We start from the raw sequence: 10,094 nt of genomic DNA, 5'->3' as shown, positions 1-10,094 counted from the left end.
CACCCCCCCCTCCCCATCCCTCTTCCTCCCACACTCTCCCTCTCCAACCCTCTTCCTGCCACCCCTCCTCCCTCTCACCAGGCCTCAACACCCCCCCAAGTACCCCATAAGCAGAGTCATCTTGCCACATCCAAGTCTTAAAGACTCACCTCAAATTCCTTCACGAAGTAACGGGCTTCCCCTTGAATGACCGGCCTATGGTCTAAGAGCCTCGAATGGACCTCCCCAAGATCTGAAAGACAGTGGACTTCGAGGTCAGCTCTGTGCTCTTCTGAAGGCAGTCACACTGCCTGTGGACACACTGTCCACAGCTGACTCTGCAAGGGATGTCTGCCACCAGCAGAGCCCTGATGCTGAGGTAGTATCTGTACAGCACAGCAAGGGTGAGCGTCTGGGGTGGGGGGTGGGGGCATGAGGCATGGCTGGATCTCTGCACAGGCCCAGACAGCGAGGGCAGCGAGCGCCACCTCCCATGGGTGGCCCTGACCACACCGCTCGGCTGCAAGCTGCAGGCTACAAGTGCCACGTGGCCTCCTCTGCACAGGGATGGGACCCCCAGAGCTGCAAGGAATGGATACCCGAGCAAGCACGAGAGGACAGACTCTGCCTCAAACAGGTTGGGGATGGGGGACAGGGCAGCATCTCTGTCACTGCCGTGGACGGCCAGCAAAGCCACAAGAGGAGACGGCCTGGCGCTAACCGGTCAGTTGTCCTACTGGGCAGCAGCCAGTGTGTGCAGAGCCCATGCTCAGGTCCTGGAAGGGACGCTGACCGTGCTCACTCCTCGCCCCCCAAATTTCTGGTCCTTGTAGACCAGCAAGGGGGAACTGTCATCCTGTTTAAGTGACCTTGGCCAGGACCTGTCCCGGGGTACAGCCTTGGGCAGAGCCTGCTAGAGGCAAAGCCAGGGGTCACCCCAGAAAGTCTCTGTGAGGGGGGGTAGGGGTCACCAAGAAAACAAGCTCCTCACTTCCTTATGTCTAGAGTGTGGCCCCCAGAGGCTCTGGAGCGGGAACAGGCATGTGGGTCCCAAATATCCAGGCAGCTCACAGACCTTCTATGGCCATGGCCAACCCTGCAAGGGTCAGTCTTACCCTGCTGGGCGCTGCTATCCCCAGGCACGACCCCACTCTCCACTTTCCAGACACTGTCTCAGGTATCCAGGAGTGGCTGAGGTGGGTCAAGTCCAGCTCCACCATCCACACACACCATTGTGCAGGGGCCGTGCCCGAGGAGCCCACGTGGCCCATGGCCTCCGGGTCTCGAGGGGTCCACCCCACCCCATGGCCCATAGCACACGCTGCCCTGCTGCCTAACCAAGGGGCTGTGACCCATGTGACCAGGCCCAGCCGGGCCAGTGAGGGAGAGACCGCGTGCAGTACCAGTCAGTGCCGACAGTCAACCGCCACATGACACCCACCTGTGCGCCACACGTCAGCGCAGCATGGGGCGAGGCTACCATGTCACCTCACACATGCGGGGATGTCAGCTCTGGCCAGCGGTGCTGTGGCACCCCAACAAGCCCAGTGCAGCGACTGAGTCCTGGGGAAGAGGGGTACTGGGACGAGTGACCACAGACGACCTTGGGCTCTAGGTTACGAAGCTGGCTAGGTCATGGCAGCAGTGAGGGGTCACTCTGCTCCTCTGGCAGCAGCTGGCTCTGCGGGGCCCTGGGAATATAGTCTGGTGCTGGGGTGCCCGTGCGGAGATCACTGCTTATATCGCTGCCCAGCCTGCACTGCGGCCCTGAGGACCCAGGCCTGGTCCTGCAGCCAAGAGTCACACTGCTGTCAAGCGCACCTGATGCCCTCAACACCCAGGTCTCAAGAGCCACGGCAGCCCAGACTATGACTGACCAGTGTGTGGGGCGGCCAGGACGCAGAAGGTATCGTCTGGAACAAGAAGCATGAAGGAAGCTGCCCCCGTGGCCAGCGAGGCCAGACTGACCCACCAGGCCCCGGAGCTCTCGGGGTCGCTGCACAGCACGATCACTCACTCTCCCACGGTGGGCACAAACCCGTGTCCACCCACAGACAGGGCTATACTGGGCACAGGCTGGTCTTGGGTGCCGCTCTATGGCGAGAGCATGAAGAGCCCAAGGCCCGCAGTCACCTGACATGGCAAGGGTGGCGGGCACTGACCATGGCCTGGGGCACATCGCAGGCTGACAAGTGCCTGGGTTGGAGCTGCCTGTGGGTGGCGCAGCAGCAGTGTCAGAGCTGTGCACACCAGCTGACCCTGGCCACTGCCCGGCTGCGCCCCCCCCCCCCCACAGTGCCCTGACTGGCACGCACCCTGTCTCCACTGTATGAGGAACAATGGGTCAGACGCAGAGACAAAGTGAACGAGGGTGTGAGGACTGGACCTAGCGAGGTCCTGGATGGCAGAGCAGTACTCTGGGCAGGTGACAGGCGCCGAAGACAGCGGCCAGGACGCGCGATTTTTCAGAGCTTGGCAAAGCCAGGCGCAGGGCCCCCGTCAAGGCGTCGGTCGGCTGGGTGCTCATGGTCAGTCCTGCTGGGGTCAGGCCCGCTGGCCACAGCCCACTGCCGCAGCCCAAGTGCGGAACAGCCCCTGGGGTGCCCCCACCTTGGCCGCCCCAGCACTGCCGGTGGGGGCGCCCCTCCCGCACCCTAAGGGGGTCGTCAGGTGGGCAAGGGAGACTCGGGGATTCCAGCGGCTGCGGCGCTGGCAGCACCCTGACTCCGGGCGGAGCTGGGGCGCCATCCCCACCCCCACCCCCATTCGCCGCAGGGCCCAAGTCCTGGGACCCGGCGAGCGGGCCGGGACCGGGTTACGAGCGCGGAGGCGGGGGCCTCGTACCCCTGATGATGAGCTGCACCGCCGAGCCCGCCGTTCCCAGCGAGTCCCGCTTCCGGGCGCCGCCGCCGCTCGGGGCGGCCTCCCCTGTTGCGGGGACAGCCGAGGTGCCGCCGCTCATGCCGCCCGCTCCGCCCACTCTGGTGGACGCCGCGCCTGCCCCGGCGCGCCCCTGACGTCATCGGACGGCGCGGCGCGCGTCTACCCCGTGGGCTGTGCGGGAGGGGAGGAAGCGCTGCCGCTAGGCTGGGTCCCGGCAGGGGCTGCGAAAGCGGGAAGGGATGTAAGTCCGCACGGAGCTGGCGGGAGCCCTGTGGGTGAGGCTGCGGGGCTGTTAGAGTGGCGGAGCGTTCCTTCGCTCGGGCACACTATCACTTCTTCCCGGAAGACACTTGCGTCCAGGTGACGTCCGTCCCGCATGCAGGTGACGTCGGTCGCGCTGACTGGTGACGTCAGTCTCGCTAGCAGTTGATGGCCACCCCGCGCCCTGGTGACGTCCATCCGCCCCGCGCCCGGGTGATGGCCACCCCGCCAGGCGCGTCCATGCCGTGCGATACAGAACTGAGCTTGGCGTTGTGAACGGCCCAGACAGCCGTGCGCGGCTGACTTCGGTAAGCCGAGGCCTGCAGGCCAGGGAGCTGGCGGCCGGCCGGAGAGCAGGGCGCCGGGAGGACGGGCGCGGAGGTCGCCGAGGGCTTGCGCCTCGCGGCAAGCGCTCTGTCCAGCCGGCCAGCCACACCGCACACTTCAGGGACATCTGTGCGGCCCCAGCGGGAGGGTCACGGGCCTGCAGGGACGGCGTCGCTGTTGAACCGACCTCCCTGCACCTTGGCGGTCAGACTGGGCTCTCACTGCTGCGGACTGGGAGCCTCTGGCGACCCCTGTGTTTGTGCAAGCTGGACAGGCCGGTTCACCTGCACCCAAATTGGGCTTGCACCCTGCAAGCCTGGGCCAGCCAGAATACCACCAGGGGGAGTTGCACACTAAGGGCCTCCCACTACCTTCCGCAGGGCCTGGCGGCGCACTTCCTTGCCTTGGGATGGTGGGAGGATTTCTTCTTTTTCTTTATGCACACAGGAGCTAGGGTGCAGGCCAGAGGTGGGTGGATACCCCAAAGACAGAGTGGGGAGCAGAACAGGCAGGTTCCCTGGAACCTATAGCTGAGGGGGCTGCGGGGAGACAGGGGATTTGCTTTGCTGTGCCCTGGGGTGCCTCCCTGGGGGGGATGGACTTGCCCAGTGGCTGGGACAGCTCACAGGTGGAGACTCAGCCCTGTGTCCAGTGGAGGCCCAAAGAGATTTCTCTTTTTTTAAAAATTACTTTTTTCTTTGACTTTTAACCCCTGCCCCCATCCTCTGCCCCTTTGACCCTTCAGGAAACTTCCATTATCAATGTGAATTTTTCTAATTATTTTCTGCATCATGGAAATGATGTTTATTTAGTAGAAGTAAAGTGACTTCAGGGTAAATTGGTAGCTCCCTATGGAACTTTATGAAAATTAGCAAATAAAAACAAGGACTAAATTGCACACATGTTGAGAACAGAACTGAAATCCACCCTTCCACAGTCCTGTCGTGGGAGAGCAGCACCCAGGAGGGGCCTGGTCACTTTGCTTTCTTGGTTGCATCCATGCTGGAAGACTCCTGCTGGAATGTGTGTGTTTCCTCCTAGCGTCTAACTGGTTTTTAAAAAACAACCTGGAAGGACGATGAAGGCCAGAGTGGGAAAGGAGGGGGCTGTGGGGCTAGAGCTAAAAACACCCACAGGTCTGGCAACCAGCCAGCCGGGTCTCGGGGAGGAGTAAGTGCAGTGGGTAGCTGATCGGCGGTATAGCCTGCGAGTTCTGGACGCCTTGCCACCCAGGGCCCTGGGCCCCCTGGGGGGGCTTTGGGCACAGTGACACCCACAAGAGACATGCGGCATCCCAGAGGGCCATGACAGCACCACCCGGCCCGCCCCACATGCCAGGTCAGCTGCCCAACATGAAAGCACCCATTCTGGGGTGCCCACAGGGTCCTGTCTGCAGGCTGTGAGCTCCTGTGGGTGGACACGGTCCTCCCAGGGTGGTCTGGCCAGCCAGCTCTGCTGTGCTGTGTCACTGCTGGGGAGAGAAGAGGCACCGAGGACTTTCTCGATCACGTTTACTGGCTCAAGTACAACCTGAACACACCCGCCTGCCTGTCCTGGTAGAACTGAGGACAGTTCTCCACAAACTGCTGGCAACTCCCATGGACTAAGGTCCCAGGAGGCTGCAGGGAGCCCGTGTCCTGGTGGCAGAAAGAGCCCGCCACAGACTGACCACTCTGAAGTCACATCGCACCTGCAGGGGAGGCTCATTTGGAACCTGAGTTCCACCCAGCTTTTCAGGGCGGTGGAAATTGGCGGAATTTCTACTAAAGAACAAATACAACGTCCAGATACAAGCCCCTCTGGAGTCGGCAGCGGGCCGGGAACGCTGGCCGGGAGTGCTGGCCAGGGGCACTGGCCGGGGGGGCGGCGCGGGCCGGGGTCACTGGCCAGGGGCCGCAGGCTGGGGTTCTGGCCTAGTGGGGCTGGGCATACAGCCGGGTCTTGACGAAGACCACACGGGCCAGGTGCTGCCGGATGCCGGGGAGGTGCTGGACGTGACAGAACCAGCGTGACACATTCAGGAACTGCTCCTTCTCCTGCACCGAGAGGGCGACCTGTGGGGACAGGCACACTCAGCACGCAGACACACCGTGGCAAAGACAGGCTGAAGCACCTGCTCCCTCAGGGCTTCCGAGAGTCACCAGGCCTGGGTGGGCGCGGCCAGGGGCCCTGGAGTAGGCAGCGCATCTACTCGGGCCTGCCCTGCTGCAGAGAGCCGCAGACACAGCTGCCTGGCTGGGGTCTGCAGTGACACGGCACCCCCATGTCCAAGCCATGCGGCTGCCTCACCTACCACTCGAGGCGTCCACGCGTGCTGGCAAATGGTTAAGCGGGAAACCGGCCAGCATGCCCCTGCTCTGCAATAGCTCCCTCTCACTGAGAGAGCACAGCTTTAGGTGAGTTACCAGCAGCGCTGTAGTCTCTGCGCAGGTGACTTGCACCTGGGCTGATCCCAGCCTCAGCCATATGCAGACGAGGCCCCCAACTTCAAAAGAAAACATGAGGTTTTAAAAAGCCCCGCCACCTGTAAATACTGCCACGACCCCAGAGGAAATGGGGTCATTTTTCCAAAATAAACATGCACATGACCCTGGAAGTCAGCTCCAGGCCTGTGAGCAGCTCCAGCAAGTTCTGGAAGTTCAGGTGCCTCACCAGGCTGTACCCCAAGCCAGCTGCAGGGACAGGGTGAGCCAGGCCGAGGAGGAGGGACCTCAGGCTAGGTGTGCAGGGGTCTGCTAGCGAGGGCCGGGCACCAGGATGGGGGCACCCGCTGCATCACATTTTCTTGAGTGCTGTGAGGGTGTCAGCGATATTGGTCTGGGTGGGAAGGAAGGGGTGAAGAGACAGGACAGCATCTGGAACCCTGGAGCTGCAGGGGAGCCCCAAGAGCGTGGGGAGAAATAGGACACCCCACAGCTGGGTGCTACTGGAGGCAACCAGAGGGCAATCTGCACCAGCAGCCTCGAGGAAATGTGGCACCTTCACTTGTACTTGACACATTTTAAGTTCATGACACACGGTAAAGTCACTGGGCTTTGAGAACACCCCCAGCAGTGATCCCTCCTCACCATGACACGATGGAGCCCGTAGTACAGGAGAATGTCCGCCACAGTGAAGTTATGTCCCGCCAGGTAGACTTTGTCTTCCAGGTAAGAATTGAGATCCTGGAAAAGACAAATCATTTAAAAACCCATGGCAACAAAGCTAGCTCGGGTGCTCAGGTATGAATGCCGGCCACTGAACGGGATCCCAAGGACTGTGCAGAGGGCGAGAGCTTAACAGCTGGCGCAGATGTCCCTAGCGCGTTCAGCTGGCAGGAACTGAGTATGCTCCACAAGCATCTGTGAGCAGACCAGAGCCTCCTGTTCACTGTGCGGGGGGCACTTTGTAAATCATACTCGCGTTGGATCTATTTTTCTATTAAAATACGAAGAGGCCGACAATCTCTGTCTCCTGGGAGAATTATAAATTCCCTGTATGTGGTGTTTTAAATGTCAGAGAACCTAAGTGGCCACATTCACTGCCTTAGGCACACTGCCATAACTAAGGAAGTGGTGCATCTGGACACTTTGAGCAACTAACCCTCATTTTACAGCCTAAAAGGCCACACAAGCCTCCCCGGCCCCCAGAGCCTACCTTCCCACATCGACCTCCATGAATTTGCTCCAAGAACCTCCTGCTACTGAAGTAAATGGAGTCTGACAGTATCTGTCCCTTTGTGACTGGTTTTTGGTGCCACGTCCTCAAGGTCCATTGGTGTCAACTATGTGACTCAGGGACCTTCCTTTTTAGGGCTGCATAACATTCCGCTACAACGACAGGCTGTTTTGTTTATCCACTGGTGCCAGGGTGGCATCTGCCTTGCAGCCATTCTGAGCAACATTACTATAACACAGCATATGAACACCGGGCCTGGGGACCCAGTCTGAATGCTTTTGGGGTGTTCCCAGAACAGCTGATCATGTGGCAACTCTGCTGTGGCTAAGGAGTCCCCATGCTGACATGCTGACAGCCACATGACAGTCCCACCAGAAGCTGGGCTGCAGTAAAAAGCCCAGGAGCTGACAGGTGAGTGGGAGGAAGGGACGAGGCCTCGCCACCCAGTGGAGACCTTGCCCACTGCCAGGGTGTGGCCAGAGCTCGGGGCGGTGCTAAGTGATGCCAGCCCAAAGGAGAACATGGATGGTGTCACTAATCCGTAGTGCGTAAAGAGGAAAAAAGCATCACCCAAAAGTGGAAACAAGCCCCTGGACTCTGCCAACAGAGTAATGGGGGCCACACGAGCCACATTCCAGGCACGTGACTCCTGCTGGAAAGCCAGATGAGGGCACCATGGTGTCCAGGCGATCCAGTGTCCAGGTGACGCTGAGGCCCTAAGGCCTGTGCAGGTTTAAGTCTTTATAAAAAAAAAAGCTTTTTACTTTGATTAAAATAAGCACAAATGGCCCTCCCTGGTGGCGCAGCGGGTTAAAGCACTGCACTGAGAAGCTAAAGCCACTTCCGCATGAGTTCGATTCCCGCCTGCCCCGGAGGAGACCACATGGCGTGGCAGACCTCTCCTGACCTGCCCACTGCTCCCCTCAGCAGTGTACTTCGTTGATCTGCCTGTTCTGCTCCCCACTCTGTCTCTGGTGAAGTCTCTCACTGCCCCTGAGTCTCTGGTCTGTACCCCAGTTCTGTATGTACAAATAAATAAATCTTTAAAAAAAAAAAAAAATAAGCACAAATAACTTCTTTTGGATGGCTTCCACTGATTCTTGGTGCTACATTTTGTATTAAAAGACTGTTGTTCTCATTTGACTGATATGGGGGAAAAACATCTCAGAGAGCAGTAAGCCCGAGGTGGGGGGTGTCTTCCTGACGACACCCCCTCAACTCAGCCCCCGCCTTTAAGGAGTGCATGATTGCTCAAGCCAGAGGCAGTAACGGCGCAAAGAGGCAGTAACTGCCTGCCATCCACTCGCAGAGAGCTGGGTGGACAAGCCCAGAGGCCAGGAACTACCTCCAGCTACAGCTAGGAGAGGAGCACCCAGGAGGGGTGTCCAGGGTGAGCCCCACGGACTGGCAGGGGCAGCCTGCTGTGGTCTGAGGCAACCAGCGGCTGAACTGCCAGTGCAGGGGGATTCCGAAGGGAGGCCAGCACTTTAGCTGCGGAGCCCAGGCAGATGCTGGACAGCGCCCTACAGGGAGCGGGCAGCCCCGTACCTTCAGCAGAGCGTGTGTGTCCTCTCGGCTGGGATGGCCATCCACACGTGTCACCCTGTACTCCAGCCACTGCTGGACCATGGCCTTCTCCTCTGCCGTGCTCCCCAGCAAGTGTTCCTTTTTGGCCTGCTTGACCAGATGAGCCGCTATGGTGGCTAAGCCGGTTAGACTGGGACCGGAGTTGGTCTGCAGAACTGGAATCTTAAGAAGAAAAAGAAAAAGGGCCTCAGAGCAATTTAAAATGCAAATTGTGACGTGTGTCCTGAGTGAGTGCCCAGTCCTGCAAGGCTCCCCAACAGTGGGATTAGGCCCTAGGAGTCCAAATGAGACGGGGGCAGACACACAACTGAACTTTAGACACACAACTGAAGTACAAGCGAGAGAACCTGCTATTTGAGGAGGGGGCTGGTGGCCGCCTTGCAGCCCTTCCAGGCTGCTGGGAGGCAAGACTGACGCTCGGGCCCAGAGAAGAGCAGAAAAAAGCAGAAAAAGGGCAGAAGCGAGACACAGGGAACCTTAAAGGGGCAAAACGTAGGTCTTGGCCTTTGGCACCCACGGCTTTAGGACAAGGGCCACCTCATCCCACATGTGGGGCTTCAAGGTGGCACAGTTCCCAGAGCTCCACCTGCCCCACCTTGGTCGCCAGGGCTTTAAGAGCCTGGCTGGAGCTTCAAGATTCTTTATTTCTTAGACTTATTTATGGATGCACACAAGAACTGGATGCAAGACAGAGGGGTAGGGGTGAGAGGACTCCCCAGAGACAGAGTGGGGAGCAGAGTGGGGATCGCCCTGAAACCCACTGCTAAGGGACAGCGGGGAGACAGGAGGGTCTGTTGTGTCCTGGGGTCCCTCCATGGTGGGGATCGCGGTCCTGCTTCAGGGACTGCTGACTCACCCCTGCACCCCCAGGAGATTCTTGCTTTCCCAGCTGCCTGGCTTCAAAGTGGCACCTTTCCCACCACAGCGTGTCCTGAGGGGGAACGTCATCCTACTGCTCCAGGCCTCCAGTGTCCCCCAGGGCACTGACCACTTGACTTAAGAGGACAGCAACCTGCTCACAGCGCCTCAGGTCCTCTCAGACTAGGAGATGCCAACTGCCCCAGGAGCAACTGACCCAAGCAGAGGGGTTTCCGGGCGATCCCCACTCTGCTCCCCACTCTGTCTCTGGGGGGTCCTCTCATCCCTACCCCTCTGTGTGACCTGGGGCCACCAGGCAAGTCCCACATCCAGGGCGAGGGACACCACCTCCCTATGGCTCCGGGTCCCACAAGGGAGGTCGCGGGTCCCTCCTTCTCCTCCGAGTAGCCGGCGGGTCCCTCTCCCCCCCAGCCTCCCGGAGTGACCGGCAGGTCCCTCCTCCCAGGCCCCGGCACCCCGCAAGAAGGCAGTGGACGCGCCCGGGCGCGCACGTGGTCGCCACCAGCCCCGCGCCGCCCCGC

General features: G+C 60.0%; 2 protein-coding genes across 2 annotated transcripts in view; both read right to left on the bottom strand.

Annotated features, from left to right (window-relative positions):
• Nucleotides 1-3,164, bottom strand: part of BLOC1S5 (biogenesis of lysosomal organelles complex-1, subunit 5, muted) — an 8,986-nt gene extending 5,822 nt beyond the window's left edge. Inside the window, exons 1-2 of the mRNA XM_012734796.1 lie at nucleotides 2,824-3,164; nucleotides 150-232 (exon numbers count right to left, since the gene is read on the bottom strand). Of these exons, the coding sequence (XP_012590250.1) occupies nucleotides 150-232; nucleotides 2,824-2,941 (201 nt within the window). The 5' untranslated portion in view covers nucleotides 2,942-3,164. The remainder of the gene's footprint in view (nucleotides 1-149; nucleotides 233-2,823) is intronic.
• A 1,780-nt stretch (nucleotides 3,165-4,944) lies between these two features.
• Nucleotides 4,945-10,094, bottom strand: part of EEF1E1 (eukaryotic translation elongation factor 1 epsilon 1) — a 5,318-nt gene continuing 168 nt past the window's right edge. Inside the window, exons 2-5 of the mRNA XM_004695577.2 lie at nucleotides 9,367-9,371; nucleotides 8,656-8,856; nucleotides 6,519-6,614; nucleotides 4,945-5,504 (exon numbers count right to left, since the gene is read on the bottom strand). Of these exons, the coding sequence (XP_004695634.1) occupies nucleotides 5,364-5,504; nucleotides 6,519-6,614; nucleotides 8,656-8,856; nucleotides 9,367-9,371 (443 nt within the window). The 3' untranslated portion in view covers nucleotides 4,945-5,363. The remainder of the gene's footprint in view (nucleotides 5,505-6,518; nucleotides 6,615-8,655; nucleotides 8,857-9,366; nucleotides 9,372-10,094) is intronic.

The sequence above is a fragment of the Condylura cristata genome, unplaced genomic scaffold, assembly GCF_000260355.1.
Source record: "Condylura cristata isolate star-nosed mole 26May11 unplaced genomic scaffold, ConCri1.0 scaffold00072, whole genome shotgun sequence".
Lineage (NCBI taxonomy): Eukaryota > Metazoa > Chordata > Mammalia > Eulipotyphla > Talpidae > Condylura > Condylura cristata.
The sequence above is the reverse complement of the archived record's forward strand: the minus strand, read 5'-3'. Positions and strand labels throughout refer to the sequence as shown.